This window comes from Sander lucioperca, chromosome 11, assembly GCF_008315115.2.
Source record: "Sander lucioperca isolate FBNREF2018 chromosome 11, SLUC_FBN_1.2, whole genome shotgun sequence".
In the NCBI taxonomy this organism is placed as follows: domain Eukaryota; kingdom Metazoa; phylum Chordata; class Actinopteri; order Perciformes; family Percidae; genus Sander; species Sander lucioperca.
The window spans coordinates 33,019,269-33,041,986 of record NC_050183.1 but is presented as its reverse complement, the minus strand read 5'-3'; the positions used below and the strand labels follow the sequence as shown (position 1 = coordinate 33,041,986).

Sequence of the window (22,718 nt, the reverse complement as noted above, 5' to 3'; positions counted from 1 at the left end):
TTTTCATCTTAAATGTCTTTAGATGTTACAGACCAAATTTGAAGTTGATCGGATGAAATCTCTAGGAGGAGTTCGTTAAAGTAAGACATGTGGAAATGGCCAAAATCGCACTAATTTCGAACTTTGAAATCAAAATGGCGGACTTCCTGTTGGGTTTAGGGTATGGCTCCAATGAAGGTTTTTGTAAATCTTGACATGTTACATATGGCACTAGTGAGCCATTTTTGTGCGCCTATTCCCGAAACCCTTAAAATACGTAAATTTTCACCAGACTTGATGCAACCGCCAATTTTGGCTGTGAAAAAGGGCGTGGCTTAAGCATAGGGGGCGGGCCAAACCATCACCAATGAAGAAAGAACTCTGCTGAGTTCAATGACACCTCACACAAGACTCTACCTTAAACGGTTCAAATGGTATGAAAGGGGGCGTGGCCTGAGTAAGTGGGCATGGTTAAAGTATAGTATATTATATATATATATAGTTGTAGGGGACGCTAGTGAGCCATTTTTGCGTGCCTATTCCCAAAACCCTTAAAATACGTACATTTTCACCAGACTTGATGCGACCGCCAATTTTGGTGAGTTTTTGAATATGTTAAGCCCCTCAAAAAGCCAATTCATTTGCAGAAAATAATAATTCCTTCAGTTCCAATAGGGCCTTCGCCGCTGTCGGCGCTCGGGCCCTAATAATAATTCCTTAAGTTTCAACAGGGCCTTCGCCGCTGTCGGGGCTCGGGCCCTAATAATTCCTTCAGTTTCAATAGGGCCTTCGCCGCTGTCGGCGCTCGGGTCCTAATAATTCCTTCAGTTTCAATAGGGCCTTCGCCGCTGTCGGCGTTCGGGCCCTAACTAAAGCTGCAAGCAGCGATGGACGGGCTCTCGCGCCTCTGCGTGCGTCGGGGTTGCTTGCGGACGCCACTCCTTGCGACCGTGCATTTGCGCGGCACTCAAGACACTGCAAATCGTCACCAATGAAAAGGGAACTCCCTGCTGAGTTCAATGATACCTCACACAAGACTCTACGTCATACAGTTCATTAGCTGTGAAAGGGGGCGTGGCCATAGGGGTTGGGTCAAACCTTCACCAATTAAAAATTAATTCTCTGCTTTACCAAAGGTAAAACTGAAAGCTCACTTTGCCAGATAAGGCATTCCAGATGTCCTGTTTTCTGACAATGGTCCAAAACGTCCTCACAAGGATACCCACAGAGTAATGGGAAAGTGGAATCTGCAGTGAAAACAGCCAAAAGGCTGTTAGCAAAAGCTAAACGAGGAGGCACCGACCCGTATTTAGCCATGCTGGACCACAGGAACACTCCAATGCAAGGTACTGAGAGCAGCCCAGCAATGATGCTAATGGGGAGGCGGACCAAAATACTTCTACTCATGAGTGAGACACTGTTGAGGTCAACAGTGAGCCGACAGAAGGAAGCTCTCAGAGAAAGTCAAAGGAGACAGGAACAACATTACAATGCTACTGCCAAAGACTTAACAGATCCAACCACTCACAGGTCAAAAGCAGTGGTGGAGAAAAGCAACTGTCATCCGACCTGTGGAGCAAAGGTCATATGAAGTGGTGAAAGAGCAGGGTCAGCTCTTAAGGAGAAATAGGAGACTCATCAGGATGACCAAGGAATGAGATGACTCCTTCCGGGCAGTCTTGGCCAGGACTCCCTGGGAGAAGAGTTACTGTAACTCAATGGGACTTTTCCTGGTTAAATAAAGGTCGGAAAAAATGGCCATGAATAGAGAGCTGAAGTCACGCCCCTTCCGGTGGTGAGGGCTCATGGGACCTTAATTCGGAAAAAAAATGAATGGTAGTGAACGGGAAGAGGCAAATTATTTTTTGATCCCGTTTGAATTGAGCCATGGATTACAAATATGATGTTCGTCAAATTAAAAGATAATTTTTCAACTGAAGAAAGTCTCAGTTAGCCATAGGTTTGTCATATGACCACTTAGTTTTGTGTGAAACCGCTCAGTGAACTACATCTCTCGTCTCACACAATTTACGTCACCTAGCTTGATGCTCAACTTGCTCGCTAGCTAGCTAGCTAGCTTAGCCCCGTTCCACAACACATGTAACGTTATCTTACCGTGTTTTATCCAGTGAAGTGTTTTCAGCAGATAAGCAAAAGAACAGGCAAGATCCGCTGCTCATTTGAGTAACGTTACATCCCCGATACAATACACACAGACATCATAGCTTCAGCGAGACGTCATCCATGCGACATTGAAGTGTGTAGTCTTTCTAATTACGTATTTTCACAGTCTTATACTTCAACAGTTTAACAATAAACTGAGACTTTCTTTGGTTGAAAAATTATCTTTTAAATTAACGAACATCATATTTGTAAAAAATATGCATATGGCTCAATTCAAATGGGATCAAAAAATAATTTGCCTCTCCCTGTTCACTCCCGTTCATAGTTTTTCGAAAGATAGGTCCCATGGACCGGAAGTAGAAGGGCGTGACTTTGGCTCTCTATTAGAACCGACACAGGGAGAGGGGAGCAGTGCAGAGACACAGAGACTATCGCAAGATGGAAGCCAGATCGTCTCAGTTGGTAAAATGCCAGTAGAGTTGCCCCGCACTACACACACGAGGCCATTTAAATGACTTTGAGTGTCAATAATACACATTCTGTCAAGAAAATCAGGCAAAAAACTAAAAAATGTTTTTTTAAGTTATGGATGGTTACTTTACTGTGAAAGCATTCAACCATGGTAAACTTTTTAATATTTATACAGTTGTTCAGGGATTATTTCCTTAAAAAAAAAGAAAAAAAGGGAACATGTTGCAATATATGTTTGCTAGGGGACATTATTCAGTGAGGGACCGGGAGAGTTTTAATTGTTACACACTCAGAGTTATTTATTTATTTTATTAGTACTTGTATGTAACTGCATGAAGATTGCAGAGTGAAGTACTTGAGTTTACAACTGTCATGGTTTGTTTTTTTGTACTTTGGACCTTTTTGCCTGCTGCCTTCAGGACTTCCTTTGTTGTTTGCTCCCCTCATTATTGTCCAATAAAACCTGAGTTTAACCATCTCCTGCCTCTCCCTGCATTTGGGTCCTCAATTCGCCGCCACTCATCACAACAGTGTTTGTCCTTATTATAAGCATCAACAAAGGCTTATTGAAACAGCTAGCACACTAGTAGAGGCCTTTTCAGTCTCTAATGTTACGTTTGCTATGTAAGCCTTACTAGCCAGCTAACACTATTGTGATGATATATTGTTGCTGATCATAGCAACATCATAGCTTTTAACGTTAATTATAAATCCACCTTCACCTATGATTGCTAACAAAAAAATTGCCATTTTAAATGTAACAGAATGTTAGATAAAACAGGTCCAACAGCTGATGAGCAACCCAATGTAACCACAAAAGCACAAGCTAACGTTAGCAATTATCCAAAGCCTAATGTTATAGCTGAGCACTGAATCAAAGCAGCTTAGCCACAACTATGAACACTCGACAGTAACGTTACAGTAGCTACGTTCTTTGCTTTTAACAACACAAATACACAACCAATAAAGCATACTTACAGGTTGTAAACCGCAGAAATCTCCAGGTTGGCCAAAAAAAGTGGGAACTGACCCGTCTTTTAGTAACAAAGACTTGCAAAACCCGTTCTTGACCCCTGCCCAGTTCACAAAGCTATTCTCTGTAAAATGCAGGGTCGCTTCAAAGACCCAACTGAAACACAATGAGATCCGAGTGTTCTGCTGGGCAGAGCTAACCCAAACTGTCAGCAGGCCTCAAGTCTAAATGCATTTACCTCATTATTTGACACTACAACACAACAACAACATTATAACAACATTTATAGGTTAGAAAAGACGAAAAAGCATAATAGGTCCTCTTTAAGATGAAAACATGGACAACACCCTAAAACAAGTTTACGACTATTTTAATGTACACAGGGCCATGGTTGGCATTGGTAAGCCTCTGTCATGATTGACAGGTTGCATGTAGCCACGCCCTAAAGCATCCCCTGCTTTTTTGTCAATTTAAAAAAATGGGACCATCATTTCCGAAATGTATTGAAGAAAACTTAAAACTTGCGATTGAGGCAATAAACTCGTTAAGAAATTCTTTATTGAGGTAATAAATCAAGAAGAAGTAGCATACTTATCAGCATTCACTCTATAGGGATTAATTCTCCAAAAAGACTTGTTTTTAGTAATTTGAGGAAATGTATGATGTCTTTTTAGTACAGCATATGGTCCAGTGGTTTATGGGGATAAACGTTTCAAGTTATCTAAACAAAAATTATCAGTTGGCAGGACAAGTAATTGTAAGTTTGGTAACATAGAGGTTCAATTCAAAAGTAAACAGTATCACTTTTTAAACTAAGTTGACATAACTAGCTTTGCAGTTGAGTAAAGTCAAATGCAGCTGTTGCCCTAATTATCAAGTTTTCTCAACGTATTAATTTTGTACATGATGATGATGTCAATGATGAATGAATTCTACATACTGACCTCAAAGCCTGTAATGGCTATCTGGTGCATGGAGTCGTTGACAGACTTGATGATGTCCAGCATGGTGGTTAAAGCCTCCTCCAACTCAGCCGTCCCCTCCCCCTTACTGCATTTTAACATCTCCTGGAAGACGTGAAGGAGGAAGGGGGTTAAAAAAGATTGAATAAGGCAGGATACAAGGAAGAAGGGTCCCCAATGTATTTTTATTTTTTAAATTGTCCACTATAGCATACTATTTGTGCCTCAGAGTAAGCAATTGTATATTTTGAGAAATATATTTTGCAAGCACATACATTACATTTTGACGAGAAATTATACACAGGTTTAAGCAAGCTAAAATCTATTCTGTGCTCAATAAATGTATTTGCATATTTGCTATTATCCATATTAACGTGCAATAATACTCATGCCCTCTCACAAACTCTTGCTCGGTGTGCTGGCAGAACGCTGCTGCACTCCTGTCATGTCTCCCTCTCTCTCTCAACCTCTGCACTCCGTGTGCACTCAACTCTGCTCGCACACGCTCGCTCAACTTGCCACAGCGTTACAAATGTACCACAAAATCAACAAATCGGAGAATTAAAGAAGGTAAATTCTGATTGGCTGTTTGTCAATTACTTTTATGTCACAATTACTTTGTAGATCGCTAGTAGCAGTAAACAAAAATCTACGGACGAACAGCAAGCCCTAAGGAACAGCGCCAGGCTTTGAAGCAACCATGGGTTTAGCTGACAATGGTGGAATTGCAACGTCTGGCAACCAGGGTTCCAAATTAGCACCATTTACCAGCCAAATGCTGGTAAAATATGCAAGTGGCTGGTAGATTTGCTACACTCACCAGCCAAAAAAAACAATGGTACTGTATTGAGTGGCTGGTGAAATTTGAACATTGAATAGCCATTCGGCTGGTGGACGAAAAAGTGCATTTTGAACCCTGCTGGCAACCCTCTGGCCCAGAAGACTTTATATGGCGAAAGACATGTCTATATATCAGTGAATATTTTTTTTCTTGGTACATCAACGTACCAGTCCAAACACTTTAATAGTCCTTATTGAAATATTTATGTTTAAAAAATTGTAACATGCACTAATAGCCGAATCCAGAGTTATTTAACTAGGCATAATGAACGAGTATAATGAATGCAAGCTGACTCACGGGCGCCTGGCTGAGCTGCCCTGCACTGCAAGCTCATATCACGGTTCTCCTTAGTTCCTGTAGCTGTAATAATGGACATAATGGCTGTAATTCATCATTTGTATTATCTTATAATACATCGGAGGCCTGTATGCTGTAAAGCTTGTAGCGATGTAAAGCGATGTAACGTTCTTAACATCCCAAACTGTTGCCGGCTATCGGCTAGTAGCTAACGTTAGTGGTAGCTAATAGCACGACATAATTGTTAGTTGTAATAAACAACGTTTATTCAGTTCAAACTTTTATTCGGTACACAGCTAGCTAGGACTCACGTGTCCACCATCTTCAACACACGAACAGATACACACACCGCACATGCGCTAACCTGCACGCACCGGGAAGCACCTTGTGCCGTAGTGAACAGTGTGTGTGTGTGTGTGTGTGTCAGTCAATTGTAGCAGTCTGCGTCTGCATAATCTGTGCAGCCAGCGTTACAATGTATATTTGTAAACATTGTTGCAATGCATCTTCTTACCTGTTGTTTTAACTAGGGATGAGCGAGTACAGCATTATCTGTATCTGTATCTGTATCTGTTAACCATATGAATTATCTGTATCTGTATCTGTACTCGGACTGGGCGGGGCCTAACCCGGAAGTGGGTCGGTTTGTCTTGAAATGGGCGGGGCTTTAACCGGTATGTTATTTTAAGCATGCAATTGATATGGGTTGATCAGAAATTGTTATATTTATTGCTGATTAGAAAACTATTTACATGACAGCATCAGCATTGAGCTTCAGATCAATGGTTTTGATCACGATAACAAACAAACTATATACAGAACAAGAACAATGAATACAACACATGCGGTTGCAATTATGAAGTAAAATGTAATGAACAAGAGTTTTCATACTCAACATAACTTTCTTTTTTTAACTTTTAATTTTTTTATGATCAGTGTAATTTTTTTTAATTTTTTTTTTGGTTCTTTTTTTTATTTTTTATTTCCACACCAGGTATGTGTGTGTGTGTGTGTGTGTGTGTGTGTGTGTGTGAGTGTGAGTGAGTAAGAGAGAGACAGAGAGAAAGAGAGAGAGAGGGCAGCGGGGGGGACTGTGTTCTACGGATCAAATAGTCCGACGCTGTTTTTCAGATCTGTTTAGAGCCAGCTGACGGTTTAAAAAAGAAAAAAAATCTCCGACAGGCAGAGACGCAACGCGAGTCGCATTCTACCAATCACCACGTCTGAACAAACCCCACGTTTACCAGAACTCTACTGGTTAATAAGTAAGTACTACAAACTGAAGTAAAAAACAAAGCTGAAGCTGAAGAAACCCTAAACGTTAACGGAAAAGACCCGCGAACCTGAGTGACTGAGGGAGAGACAGAGAGAGAGAGAGCTGTTCTCTTCTCAGTGTTCTGTGTGTGAGTGAGCAGAGCGGGACACAGCAACACAATAAATCTGTATGTGTGTAGGGGAGGGGCGCTGTGACGACTAGCCTATCACAGAACGCAGACACAGTCAGCTACCCAATGAGGATTTTTATTCAGTCCAAGCACAGATATTGACTCGTTGTCAGGGTTTTGGTATTTTGTGGTGTGTATTATTTTGTAGTCGGTTTCTGTTCTGTATTGTGCTTGTTTCCTGTTTTATTTTGTAGTCTGTCTTGTCTCCCTTGTCTTGTCTAGCTTTCTTCCTGTCTTTGTTTGTTTCCCGCCTTTTTTGATTTGTTCCACCTGTTGTGTCACCTGCCTCTCGTTCCCTCGTTACCTTGTGTATTTAGCCTCTCTGTTTTCCCTTGTCTCTCGTCGGATCATTGTTTGTGTCTGGTTTTGTTCCTGTCAGCACGTCGTAGCCTGTTCTGTTGTTTTCTGCCTGCTCCATTTTTGGACCGCCTTTGGTTTGCTCCTGTTTTTGTGTTTAATAAATCCTCGTGCTCATTACTCCTTCGCCTGCTCTCTGCATTTGGGTCCACCATCCTCGCTAACCATGACAGAATGATCCGACCAACCAGACCCAGCAGAGAAGCTTCCTTTTTCCCAGTGGGTTCCCAGTTTTTTGTGTTTTTTTTTTCTTCTACTGGTTGCTGCTCAAGGCCTATCTGGACCATGGCTCCTGCACACCCTTTGTCTGATGAACTTTGTGAGCTACTTTGTGACCTGATAGAGCTGAAGGTTATGTGGAAGGAAGCAGACAGTGAGTACCAGAAGGAGGCTATTTTGTCATTGGCTCGTAAGATGGTGTCAGAAAAACCCTGGCTAATTGACTCAATTCCGGACTGGGTTAAAAGATTTGTTTCCACTCCTGCCCATCCACCTGTGTGCCGTTTTGCTACAGGTTTCATGTCCGTTACCCAGCCTACATCCCGGTCTGCTAACACCGTGGCCACTGGATTTTTGTCTGTGACCCCGTCTGTCCCTTTGCCCGCTTCGCCCAGTCCTGTCTCTCTACCTGGAGGAGAGCCAGAGACTCATATGACTTTGCTTCAGTATTTTGCCATGTCTGTTAAAAAGACTGAGGAGGCCAAAGCTGCCAGCCTTCAAGCTGGAAGACAACAGTCTAGTTTGCCTGCTAGCAGCTCCCCTGGAAGCTTTATGATCGGCTCTACGGCAACCCACTCTGCGGGCACCCTCAACTACAAGCAATCCTTTGAGGGAACTCGCCTAGCCATATTCCCTGGGAACCGTGGAGGCCGGAGACAGGGTAGAAGACAACATGGCTCCCGACGCCATGCCCTGCTTCACCCTCTCTTCAGCCCAGAGTCCTCGCTGTCCAGCGGCCTCGAGTCCGTGCTGTCCAGCGAGCCAGAGCCTGAGCTGACGTGTGTTCCTGAGCCTGAGCTGACGTGTGTTCCTGAGCCTGAGCTGACGTGTGTTCCTGAGCCTGAGCTGACCTGTGTTCCTGAGCCTGAGCTGACCTGTGTTCCTGAGCGGACCTGTGTTCCTGAGCCTGAGCGGACCTGTGTTCCTGAGCCTGAGCGGACCTGTGTACCTGAGCCTGAGCTGACCTGTGTACCTGAGCCTGAGCTGACCTGTGTACCTGAGCCTGAGCTGACATATGTTCCTGAGCCTGAGTTGACCTGTGTTCCTGAGCCTGAGCTGACGTGCAACCCTTCTGTTCCCGAGCTGACGTGCAACCCTTCTGTTCCCGAGCTGACGTGCAACCCTTCTGTTCCCGGGCTGGCGTGCAGCTCTCCTGACCCTGGGTTGACGTGCAGCTCTCCTGATTCCGGGTGGACGTGCAGCTCTCCTGACTCCGGGCTGACGTGCAGCTCTCCTGAATTCAAGCTAGCTAGCAACCTCCCTGAGCCCCGGCTAGCTAGTAACCTTCCTAAATCCAGGCTAGCTAGCAAACCCCCTGAATCCAGGCTAGCTAGCAACTTTCTTGAGTCCCGGCTAGCTAGTAGCCTTCCTGAGCCCAGGCTAGCTAGCAGGCCCCCTAAATTCAGGCTAGCTAGCAACCCCCCTGAAACAAGGCTAGCTAGCAGCCTCTCTGAGCCCCGGCTAGCTAGTAGCCTTCCTGAGCCCAGGCTAGTTAGCAGCTCTTCTGAATCCAGGCTAGCTAGCAGCCTTCTTGAGCCCCGGCTGGCTAGCAGCCCCCTTAAGCCCAAGCTAGCTAGCAGCCCTCCTGAGTCCAGGCTAGTTAGCACTCTCCCAGATCCCAGGCTTGCTAGCAGCCTTCCTAGCTTCCCCGAGTTTCCTAGTGTTCCCGAGTTTCCTAGAGTTCCCGAGTTTCCTAATGTTTCCGAGTTTCCTAGTGTCCCCAAGCTGCCCAGTTTCCCAGCACTGCGCAGCCTTCCAGAACCGCCGCTGACGTGCAGCCTTCCAGAACCGCCGCTGACATGCAGCTGCCCAGAACCGCCGCTGACGTGCAGCCGCCCAGAACCACCGCTGACGTGCAGTCTTCAAGAGTCGTCGATGACCGCTCTTCAAGAATCTACGATGACCGCTCTGCTAGAGTCTTCCAGTCGTCCAGAGTCTCCGATGACCGCTCTGCTAGAGTCTTCCAGTCGTCCAGAGTCTCCGATGACCGCTCTGCTAGAGTCTTCCAGTCGTCCAGACTCTTCGATGACCGCTCTGTTAGAGTCTTCCAGTCGTCCAGAGTCTTCGATGACCACTCTCCCAGAGTCTACGTCGACAGCTCTTCCAGAGTCCATGTCGACAGCTCTCCCAGAGTCCACGTCTACGGGCAAGCCAGAGGCCTTGCCGGTCTCCGGCGTCCAAGAGACTGCCCCTGAGGCTTTGTTGGTCTCTGGAGTCCCAGAGACCTCCCTAGTGACTTTGCCTTTGTTCTGCCCCCATGAGACTTTGCCTGTGGCGGTCAGGCCGACTCCTGCCCCTCGTGTCCTGTCGGCGGTCAGGCCGACTCCTGCCCCTCGTGTCCTGTCGGCGGTCAGGCCGACTCCTGCCCCTCGTGTCCTCGGCGGTCAGGCCGACTCTGCTCCCCGTGTTGTCGGCGGTTCGGCCGACTCCTGCTCCCCGTGTTTTGTCGGTGGTCCGGCCGACTAATGCTCCAGTTACCCTGTCGGCGGAGTTGCCGACTCCTGACCCTGTTGTCTTGTTGTCTGTTACTGATCCTGTTACCTTGTTGGCAGACACTGACCCAGCTGACCCGTCGCCTGTCTCCAGCCCAGCTGACCCGTCGCCTGTTTCCAGCCCAGCTGCCCCTTCATCTGCTGAGCCTGTCTGGCCACCAGAGGGGATTCGCCTTCGCCGCCGGTCTTCAGAAGGAATTCGCCCTCGCAGACGGCCTCCAGAAGGATTCTGCTTTCGCTGTTGCCCTCCAGAGGGGTTTCGCCTTCGTCGCCGTCCTTCAGAGAGGCTTCGCCTTCGCCGCCGGTCTTCAGAAGGGATTCGCCCTCGCAGACGGCCTCCAGAGGGGTTTCGCCTTCGCCGCCGGCCTCCAGAAGGATTCTGCTTTCGCTGTCGCCCTCCAGAGGGGTTTCGCCATCGTCACCGTCCTTCAGAGAGGCTTCGCCTTCGCCGCCAGTCATCTCGGTGCCCTCGACATCCTGTACGGCCACCAGAGAGATTCTGCCTTCGTCGCCGGTGGCCAGAAGGGTTCTGCCTTCGTCGCAGGCCGCCTGAAGGTTTCTGCCTTCGACTCTGCCCCCTGTTGCCGAGGCCTCTCTGCCCCCTGTTGCCGAGGCCTCTCTGCCCCTGTTGCCGAGCTCTCTCTCTCAGCCCCTGTGACTCTCTGTTCCCTGTGACCCAGGGCGTTGTGCCCCAGTGACTCTCTGCTCCTTGTTGCCGAGGCCTCTCTGCTCCTTGTTGCCGAGGCCTCTCTGCTCCTTGTTGCCGAGGCCTCTCTGTTCCCTGTTGCCGAGGCCTCTCTGTCCCTGTCCCGGGGCCTTCCTGTTCCCTGTCCCGAGTGGTCTCTCCATTCCCTAGCCCCACTTGACTTGTTTGCTGACCTGTTTGGCCCTCCTCCGGTCCCCCTCCGCCCTCCCTGGGTTGTCTTTTTGTTCTGTTTTTGGGCCATCTGGGATCTGTCCCTTGGGGGGGGGGTACTGTCAGGGTTTTGGTATTTTGTGGTGTGTATTATTTTTGTAGTCGGTTTCTGTTCTGTATTGTGCTTGTTTCCTGTTTTATTTTGTAGTCTGTCTTGTCTCCCTTGTCTTGTCTAGCTTTCTTCCTGTCTTTGTTTGTTTCCCGCCTTTTTTGATTTGTTCCACCTGTTGTGTCACCTGCCTCTCGTTCCCTCGTTACCTTGTGTATTTAGCCTCTCTGTTTTCCCTTGTCTCTCGTCGGATCATTGTTTGTGTCTGGTTTTGTTCCTGTCAGCACGTCGTAGCCTGTTCTGTTGTTTTCTGCCTGCTCCATTTTTGGACCGCCTTTGGTTTGCTCCTGTTTTTGTGTTTAATAAATCCTCGTGCTCATTACTCCTTCGCCTGCTCTCTGCATTTGGGTCCACCATCCTCGCTAACCATGACACTCGTATTACTCGTACTCGGCAAAAGTGCTTTATCCGTACCGGATACTCGTTTCAGCCGAGTATCCGGCTCAACTCTAGTTTTAACCATAGACAGTGAAAGGGTTTTAACTGGGCACAAATGCTCCCGTTGAGCGGATCTTTTCGCTCATGAACAACACATGGACTGACGAGAGGAACCGCATAACCATTCCCACGTTAAAGGTGCTACTCGTCACACGGGCCAATTTTGCTGACACCTGTATGCAATTTCACAGTAGGCTTTCAGCCAACAAATTGATTCTTGAGCAAATTCACTCCTCTAACAAATACTGTATATGGAATGAATGTTTCCAATAGGGAAGCTATCTGCTCTATCAAATGAGATTACATTTGTGTGTGTGTGTGTGTGTGTATGTTGTTGGTTAGAATAACACTGGTAACACTTTACGGTAAGGGTACATGAATTATCATAAATTCATGCATGACTTAATTGATGTATGTATTATTATGCATCATGTAATTAATGATTTTTGTATTACTGAATTCCTTAATATCCCATGAATCATCAGGAATTGACGTGTTCACAGTCTGTCATTAGTGACCTCATAATGAACAACACAACTAAAGCATTAGGTACGTGGGCATATCATTATGAATTATGATTTATTAAGCATGATCATGATTATTTATTTTTCTGCAAAAAAATGTGGTCATCACTGCACAAATTCTGATTTGAACACAACTTGTGCATAATGATGTACCCACCTTACCTAATGCTTTAGTTGATGTGTTTTTCATGCATGAGGTTATGAATGAGAGGCTATGAACTCATGTCAATTCCTGATGATTCATACAATATAAAGGAATGAAGTAATGCAGGGGAGTTCTCCATGTGTACTTGTTGTATACACCAGAGACAAGCTCATGAACGTGCGGTGTTGCTACGAGTATGCAACAAACTGTCCCTAGTGTGCATGTTCATCATGACACCATGTACTGTGTGGTAGAGAGAGTGACTGTGATTAGCTTTTTAATAAAAAATACTGGTCTGAGGTATCCCTATAGCCCTGTCAGATTAACTCAAATACCCGTATATCAAGTCCCGATGTGTTCCAAATACATAACACTATTTATTATATTGAAGTGGATATTGGTATTTCTTTCATAAAATTGAACTGTAACCATTTAGCTTGGTTTGGTCAGAAATTTGTCTTCTACTTTAAGTATGGCTTAATGTTTTAACGGTCATCCATTACTTTTATCTAATCATTTGAACTTAGTAGCTATTTATTTCTACCATTCACTACTTTTAGCTATAGTTTTTTAGTTTAAACGACTTTTTTTAGGTGTTTCAGCTGATATATTCATCATAAATCGTAATCATAATTTCAATTATTGTTATTTTGATTAGTTGAGCTGCTCCACAATCTTTCCGAGTACCTCCTGGCAACAGCATAAGTACACTTGGTTGGGGAATCACTGCTGTAGGTAGTTCTAGCAAGCTAATTGGAGATAAACAGCCAATCACAATTTACCTTCTCTGATTGGTTAATTTTGTGGCACATTTGTAACGCTGCGGCAAGTTTAGCGAGTGTGTGAGGCCAGAGTTAAGCGCGCACAGAGTGCGGAGGTTGAGAGAGAGAGGGAGATATGACCAGAGTGCTCAGCGCACTGAGCAAGAGTTTGTGTGAGGGCACATGAGTATTATTGCATGTTAATATGGATAGTAGCAAAAATGCAAAAACCTTTTCTTGAGCATGGAATAGATTTTAGTTTTTGTTTGCTTGTGTATACTTTTTCTTTGAAATGTAATGTATGTGCTTGCAATATATATTTCTCTGTGCTAAAAATATATAATTGCTATAAAATAAATATAACGGCATAGTCCACCAGCCTAATGACTAGTTTGTTCACATTTGACAAAATTTCTTTGGCTGGTGAGTAAATCTACCAACCACTATTTTACTAGCATTTGGCTGGTTGATGGTGCTAATTTTGTACCCTGCAAGGAAGAAAAAAAAAAGAATAAAAACAAAAATACCAAAGAGAAGAAAAGAACAGACTGCTGTTTCCATTGGGGACAGTGAGGTCATAATCCTCGTGCCACAACCCTAGCCTAGCGAGTGTCATCTCTATCATACATGAGCGCTGACAGTGAAAGTCCAGTACTAATTTTAGTGTTGTTTGCACTAATGACTGTTTCCACATTGCATTGCTTCACTTAGATTTTTAGTTTTGTAACTTCTTCATTTGGAATTTGGATCATAGTGTTAGTGTTTTTTGTGTTTTATTGCTGTTTAAATGAAGGATTAGATGGCTATTTATAACAAAATGTATGTCCAGTAGTTGTTCTACATAGCCGGAATTGTGGAATAATACTGGCCATATTGTTTGTCAAACAAAAAAAAGTCCAGCATAAACCTTGAGTGTTTTGTTGTGTGTGTATGTCTCTCTGTCCGTCCGTCGGTGTCTCTCTCTCCCTGTGCCTGATTACCTGTCTCACTTTAGACACAGCTGAGAAGTGAAGACAGCCAAGATCACCAAATACCTTTTATGTTGAAATCTGTTTTATTATGTAAAGTATACAGCTGCGCTGTGGCCTTCTTGTATTTGATTACTTACCTAGATTGACACATTTACTCGTGGGAGTTGCAGCTCGCGGAATAAATAAAGGGAGACGCTGAAATGATTGCTGCAGCACGCGTGCTGGTGCGGCCGCTCCGCTCCTAATCGCAGATAGTATGAACTGACAGACTGGATAACATGGGCGTCGAAGTTAAAATAGCTCAGCTTCAGCATCCTGTGTGTTTTTACCTAGTAGTTACCTTGAGCATGAGTTGGTATTTGGTGATCCTCTGGACAGGCTTTAGCAGGTAGGCATCCAGAGACAGTTTGTGGTCCAGTTTCTTCTGGCATTCCTGTTATGACAGACACATTTTCCATCAGCAGAGACCCACCATCAGGGGAGGCAAAACAGGGAAATGCATCCCCCCCCCCCAAAAAAAAAATAATAAGTGCCCCCTGAGGGTCACGGAAAATGTTTATGTTACATTAAAACACACCTGTCCTATTAGGTTATGTCACAAAATGTAGATGTTGCTGTTAGAAGATTTAAATTCTACCATTTAGGTTATACAGTGTTATCTTAGTGTATGGAACAACTGACCAAAGACTTAAGTTTAACATCATAAACAGCACCATAAGAGAGAGAGAGAGAGAGAGAGAGAGAGAGAGAGAGTGTGTGTGTGTGTTACCTGAAAAAAGAGGCTGTCTCCACACTGTCTCCAGAGGACTTCAGAGCGGGGTTTATTCTGACAGTACTTCTCATACACCTGAAGCTCTTCTTTCTGACAAAACAAAGACATGTCTGAGTAAAGAGAGTGCCTTAAAGGGGTGATAGAATGCAAAACTGAGTTTACCTTGTCATAGTTGAATTACGACAGTTCGGTGGGTAAAAAGGACATACAGAGAACCTCAAAGTCCCATTGACACCTCTTTCCTATGCAAATCTCACAATTTGAAACTGCTGCTGAAAACGGGCGAATCTCAACAAAGCTAAAAGTTGACGTAAACTACTCAACTCCTACCTTATTTGGCTTTACCTTCTATCTTTGTAACGCCCCAAAATTTACATAGGTCACTGACTGATCTGGGACCAGTTTGTCTTGTGAATCTAGGTCGCGCAGATCTCAGAACTTTTATATATTGTTTGTCTGCTATTTCATCACTAAATTCACTTTTGAGACTTTTTTATGCGAGAAATCAACTATGTAGAAGTCAAATATGTGCCGTTTTACAAATATTGATGGCTAATTGCAAATTTTGTCTGACTGTGTGTCAGAGTTCAGCGGCCGGTGCTGCCTGGGTTGCTGCCTCGTTCCCCGGCCTGTCCTCCTTTACAGACCCCGGCCCGCTGTGAGCTAGATGGAGCTCTGTCATGGCCGGCAGCCCGCGGCTCTCCCTCCCCTCTTCCTGCTAAAATGCCGGTGTGTGTGAGTGAGAGCGCGGTCAGTGAGCTTGTTACACCCGCAATCTCTTACCACAGGTTCCAGTTAATCTTGTGGATGGATATGTGTGTTGAGTTATTTAAACAAACGATCGGGGAAATAAATGCCTCTTGTCCGCGAGTCTCATTGATAGAGCCCGCAGTGAGCTGGATGGAGCTCTATCAATGAGAGCTAGCATCCTCCTAACGAGACCTCTGAAATTCACAAAAATGCATTAAATTGAAATCGGACAAAAGTGTTAGCTAAGCTTTGTAAGACCTTAGGGTAGCTGTGATATACATGCCGTGACAAAATTCAAGTGTAAATATTCTATAGTTATGCCAAAAGTGTAGCAGCAATCTTTTCCCATAGGATTGAATGGGACACATAGCCTAGCTAGCAGCTCCTCCTAACGAGACCCCTCAAATTCACAAACCTTAGGCTAGCTGTGATATACATGCCCGACGAAATTCAAACTGTAAATATACTATAGTTATGCCGAAAGTGTACCCGGGGTCAGTGAAAGGACAGGCCGGGCGGCGAGGCAGCACCAGCCGCTGTCACGGAGCTCATGAACTCCGACACACAGTCGGACAAAATTTGCAATTAGCCATCAATTGTAGTAAAACGGCACATATTTAACCTTTACATAGTTGATTTCTCGCATAAAAAAGTCTCAGAAGTGAATTTAGTAATGAAATAGCAGACGAACAATGTATAACATAACAGTGTCTGAAATATGAGACCTGCTGTCTCGTCTCCACTGTTTGTGTATGTGGTTCGCTCAACCAATCAGCATGCAGCTCATCTAAATATTCATGAGCATACCATATTTGGAAGAAAAGGTCTCGTTCCAAATAGGGCCAAAACACAGGGATACATTAGGACCCATAGAATAGCACCCGGGCCATTTTCAGCCCAACCAATTTTACATACCCTATTAGGAGACCTTAAGGAACAGTGTGAAATACCCTATATAATCATTCTATCCTTTAAATAATCTCTTGTCAGTTTCTGGTCAATTTCAGCTGTTGCTGGAATAGGAAGTCCATTAATTCTGCACATTACTGGCTGGTTGACCTCATTTCCTCATTCTATACTTTTTATTAAAGGAGCCCACTATCATTAGACAAACGATAGTCTCACACCTATCTCCACAGCGCTGCGGAGTCTGGCTCCTCCACATATACATTTCGGAACAGGAGACAAATAAAACACTCTGGGTTGTTTGCATTTCTTAAACCGATCACAATCGTCTTGGGCGGCCCTAAGCTCTGGTCACAAATAGAGTTGGGTACCGTTCACATTTTTTCCGGTACCGGTGCCTGAAATTTGGTTCCAGTCCGCAACGGTACCTTTTTTTTGGTTCTGTCCCTCTGTAATAACAAAAAATGAATTAAAGTTGTAATTGTTGTAATTCCAAACCTATGTATCCTATTTACTTAGAACATTTTGTTATTTATTTAGAATATTTTACACTCTACACAAAATAAAACCCCTCCCTCTCCCCTCCCAAACCCATCCCTACAACCTATTAAATCAAATAATGGTAACACTTTATTAACTAATCATTAGTGCTTGAATCACAGTCAATCAGTAACTACTCATTAACTAACCATTCATTACTCATTCATTTAACAGTAACTACCAGTCTATTTAACAGTAACTAATCATTAGTGCTTGAATCGCAGTTCATCAGTAACTACTCATTAACTAACCATTCGTTACTCATTCATTTAACAGTAACTACCAGTCTATTTAATAGTAACTAATCATTAGTGCTTGAATCACAGTCCATCAGTAACTACTCATTAACTAACCATTCGTTACTCATTAATTTAACAGTAACTACCAGTCTGTTTAACAGTAACTAATCATTAGTGCTTGAATTACAGTCAATCAGTAACTACTCATTAACTAACCATTTGTTACTCATTCATTTAACAGTAACTACCAGTCTGTTTAACAGTAACTAATCAATAGTGCTTGAATCACAGTAAACCACTAACTACTCATTAACTAACCATTCGTTACTCATTCATTTAACAGTAACGACCAGTCTGTTTAACAGTAACTAATCATTAGTTGTGAATCAAAGTCAATCATTAACTACCCATTAACTAACCATTTGTTACTCATTCATTTCTCATTCGTTCCTCATTCGTTAATCATTAACTACCTACTTTTTTGTGTACCTTATTTCTTACACTGCACTGTAACTTTTATACTTGTATTGGTATCTTTTTCTATTTTAGCTTGTTTTTATTTTCTATCTCTTTTTAAACTGCTCTTTAATGTTTTAAGTAAAGTGTTTTGAATTGCCTTGTTGCTGAAATGTGCTATAGAAATAAAGTTGCCTTGCCCTACAACCTAAGCCTGTCAGTCAGTCACCAGGGCATAGAGAACTCAGTTGGGCCTACAATCTCCATCCTGTCAGTTAGACAAAAGGGCATCGGTCTTGGAAGAAGTGTAACATTATCTGCACCACGACAGATTTCGCCTCACCATTAATATTATATTGCAGCGAACACTGTTGCATGGAGTTTTTAAAAGCGCAACTACACTTGCTACCGCTTTATCTGCATTGCCGTGACTCATTGTGACTTAAACAAACTGCCGAGTCGACGTAGTGTCGCTCTGTCCGCAGCTCTGTATTTATGATTCATGTGTGCATTTTTATACATACAATATTAAATGAAATTAACTGTTCACTCAATACAGTAATGTGAGCTATATAAATTAGCTATATATATGGTTAAATTTAATTTACTCTTACCAGTGTATCACGGTATGTATTTTATCTATAGCAAATCCCCGCTAATCGTTCCCAAAACGTCCCAGTTATATAGTAAATGCAGTAAACATATTATTGCATTACATGTCATTCCACAAAAGGACCAAGCAGGCCTGGCTTGTTGCAAGATACAATTTTTCTTTGGAACTTGCCATTTTCAGTGTGTAGCTTGCTAGCTCGAAGTTGTTGTTTCCTGAAGAGAACAGAGTTAGAAAGTGGCAACACATACTGTTGGAACATCCCGCAGAGACAGATACTGCCGATTATCCTGGTAATGAATTGTCCTCGATCCAGACCAGACAAATGGTATTCACAAACTATTTCCTAAAATACAAATAACTGATTTGCTGTGCCAAATACATGTTAAAGGAAACATACTGTAACTGCTGCCTGGAGTATGGTCACTGGCAATTCTTTTTTGTCAGATCAAAAGATTTCAGTGTGAATGGTTGGTCATACAAAGGACAGAACTTTGACACCTGATCTGAAACAGACTCATAAAGGATAGAATGGCCATTCATTGAAAGTGTAACATTATGCAGGATCAATAGGGTAATGTTAGAAGATAAAGATAAATAAATGCGGATTAATTAGGTGCGGCTTGGCTGCGGCTCATCTAGAGATTTGGTGTGTCCCCTTTTTTCTGTCCAGACGTCACACATCCAGATAGCAATATGGCCCGGGCAGGGGGAGCGGGGAGCCAGGCTCAGGAAGCCACTACAGTGCGCAGAATGGCTGGAGAAATGTTCGCAACCGCCGGCAACAAAACAAAGTGCTGGAGACCCCAAGAGCCTGGGCATTTATCTAACATGTTTGTGTACGTGCACTTTTTGGCACAACACCGGTAGCCGATGAACTGCAACCAATGAGCCTTCTAGGGATGTAGCAACTCGATGTAGCAACTCCTAACTAATTATCTCTTTTTATTCTGATTTTCGGTTGATTTTCTATCAAATTTGCTTCAGAAATGACAGTGTTAGTGTCCTAAAACGTTATAATTAGAGTTATCCAATCAGATTTTGTTGTTGTTGTCTCTAGGCAGAAAAGGCGTTACAGTTCGGTCACTCATTGGTTAGGACTTCATGACTGGGACAGAAGTCTGGAAACATCGCCCTACGCCTTACCAGTCCCTCCAGGATTTCGCGATGTCGCGATCGCGCCAATTCACATGAATTCAACCAATCACCGTGACTTTGGTGCGACTCGCAATTTTGACCAATCACCGCAACTTTTCCACAAATTTGACCAATAACCGGAGTTTCCCGCGACTTCAACCAATCCCAGCAGTCCCACGTGTCAGACTTTGCATCAGTATGTGACTCTGAGAGCCAATGACCAAGCAGGAATGAAAACGGGTTGACGTCACATGTACGTCGCCAAATTCATTTCCTTGTAAGACGAGACGTGTGTAACTCGAACATCTCACATTTACCAACAAAACGTACAGTGAAAGAAACATTTCCTTTCCAACATGTCCTGCCAACCTGTATACATTTTAACATCAATGTACGCTGTAACGTTTTTTCACTATAAAGTCGCTGAAAGCGGCTGCTGTTTCCTGTCGGCTCTCTGCAGCGGGCGGGCTGCTCAGTTCCCCCCGCGACTGACACACACACACAAACACTCACACATGGTGGATGCAGGAAAAATGGAGATGAGACGTACAGGATGACCTAAATTGAGGACAGCTACGCTCGTTATTGTAAGTGCAATGATAAGTTAAAGTCCAATAAGTACTTTTTCAAACCGTGTGAATGTGTCCCATGCCAGGATAGGAAATTAACTAACAATGTAAAGATCAACAAGCCACTGACAGATATGTTCGAATTTGATTCATTCAATAAATTATTTTTTGTCTTAAATCCAACAGCCATTTTCATATTATACCAACATTTGTAGCATCCTGAGCCTTTTTGGTAAGATTACTAAGAAAACTCAGCCTAGAGTAGTTTTATTCTCCCCAAAACAAGTTTCTTTTTATTTTTAAAAGAACTATACAAAAAAAAAAAACACAACTTTTTTTGCAACTTTCTCCATCTCCCTCAACCTAATTGCAACAAACATACAAAAGACATTGCAACTTTTTTCGCAATTTTTTACAAAAGCTCCTGCAAAATCAGGCATTTTGGGCCGCAAAAATCTCCGCGAAATCCTGGAGGGTAGAGAGTAATTAATTAATGAGAGGCGAGCGGACAGGTAGGGGGGCGCGGGCAACACAGGCGGAGCGACAAGCGAATTCCTACGCGAGCAACGCACAGGACGACAATGGACGAGACACTCTGCTCTCTGTGAGTTCCCTAAAATATAAAAATGTTTTCTAAACAGGACATAAACACTGGGGCTTTACCACAGTCAGCTAATGTCAGTCTGTACTGTTAAACTTTATTGATTAGGACTGGAAATTACACAAAGGCCTAAAATACACACACATGCTCAGGACCTATACATACACGAATGGAGAGAGTGAGAGTAAGGGGGTTGCGACTGCTGGACAGCCCTGAGCATTTGGTGCCTTGTTCAAGAGCACCTTGACAGTGCCCAGGAGCTGAACTGGCAGCTCTCCAGCTACCAGTCCACAATGGTATTGGTCTCTATAGCTAAGTTTACTCTTCATGAGAACTCTGGAGGAGGTGATTTTTTTTTGTATTATAAATCATTAGATTAAGCTATATTTAGGCTTAAAGGTCTGCATAATTAAGGGTGTGGTCACATTGATTGACAGGTGCCTGTAGTGAGAGGAGGCTAGGTGTCCCAGTCAGTTCAGCTACAGCTAATCCGACTCACTGCACTTGACCTCCCGGAAGTGCTTTTGCATTTTGGACAATTTTCAAGCAAATATCCAACGCATAATACGGTTGCTCTACGTTTAATTGTACTAACAGACCCTCCCAAGAAGTCTATGCTACAGTTCTTTCGGTGAGTGAAATTCAAATACAGTTTTTAACGTTCGTGAGCATTATTAGGATGTTACCTAGTTAACATTAATTAGCCATAGACAGAAGCCTCGGAGCAAAACGCTAACGGGAGCGTATGCTAAACCGGCTTGCACCGAAATTGAAACGTAACTTAAACTAAAAATAACCTTAAATGTACAGTGATAATATTTTTGAACAAAGGGTGTTTGTATTAGGTTGGAAAATAAATAGTAACTACGTTATTTGGGGCCGTATGGAAGGAACAAAGTGAACAGCGCTGCGAAACTCTGCTCTTGGCTGAGAGGAGCAGCTGCTGTCCAGGTGTAGAGCTAGAACTTTCCTTTACACTGTGACAGTCATGGATGTAAAATAAGACCGGTGACAGAAATCATCTCTGGTGACAGCAGGCTCTCTGGTTTATGACTTGCCATACGGGCTAATGCTAGACTAGGTGAACTGTGTCAAATGGTGCACTGTAAACCCGAATGTTCAAAGTAATTAAATAGATTAAGTGGGGTATACTCAAAATTTTAGAAAAAGTTATACTAACTTAATTTTGTCAAGTTGGTGTAACATGTTCTTCATTTTTGAGTATTGTTAACTAATAATTTTTGATTAAATGGAACTATTTTGTGTATAAGTAAGCATAACTTAAAAACATAACTTAAGTGCAACTTAATAGAATTAAGTAATTACATACTAAGAATGATAAAGTCCTGTTATTTCTATTGTTTCAAATAGGGGTTATTTAAAAAAAAAACTTAATTTATATAGCACATGTTAAAATACAATAAAATCTCAAAGTGCTTCACCAAATAAGTAAAATTGATCATAATAAATAAATTGCAATCAGCAAATGGTCTGAAATGCATTAGACATTAGTGGAAGACAACATGTATTTATTTTATTTATTTTTTGTATTTTTAAAACAGTAACAATTTGATTGAGGCAAATGGTCTGAAATGCATTAGACATTAGTGGAGGACAAAATGTATTTATTTTTTGCATTTTTATTGTCATCAATTTAATGTTGCTTATATATTTTTTATTTTTATTTAAGTGTTGAGCAGCTGCAGGGATCATTTTTTATGCCGAGTTAATCTCTGATTCAACCTGCGAAGCAGAAGGTGGTGCTAATATGCATACTACCTTCCTTACCGCTCTTTGGAAAAAAACAGAAGAAGAAAAGTGAACAACGCAGCAAGGCGGGAAGCAACAGACAGTAGGCTTGCAGAAGTTACTACCTAAGCAGCAGCAATCAGCCTCACTGGACTTACTGTAAGTTTTGAATGTTAATATTCATTCACTTTTACTTCTTTTATACATTATACATTTTTACATGCGTTTGTCTCAGAGAGTGTAGAACTTCTCCAAGCCCCCGCCCTTCACTGGCTTATCACGGAAGTCTTGTAGGGATTGGCAACTTGTCAGATATAGGTTAGCTGCTAAAGAGCTAGCTAGCTAGCTAGCTAATTAGCGCGACC

General features: G+C 43.1%; 1 protein-coding gene across 2 annotated transcripts in view; it reads right to left on the bottom strand.

Moving 5' to 3' along the window:
• mcf2l2 (MCF.2 cell line derived transforming sequence-like 2) overlaps window positions 1–22,718 on the bottom strand; it is a 286,969-nt gene that overhangs the window by 83,659 nt on the left and 180,592 nt on the right. For both annotated transcript variants that reach the window (XM_036007118.1, XM_036007119.1), the window contains exons 19-21: window positions 14,794–14,886; window positions 14,365–14,457; window positions 4,492–4,614 (exon numbers count right to left, since the gene is read on the bottom strand). In XM_036007118.1, coding sequence (XP_035863011.1) covers window positions 4,492–4,614; window positions 14,365–14,457; window positions 14,794–14,886 — 309 coding nt within the window. The remainder of the gene's footprint in view (window positions 1–4,491; window positions 4,615–14,364; window positions 14,458–14,793; window positions 14,887–22,718) is intronic.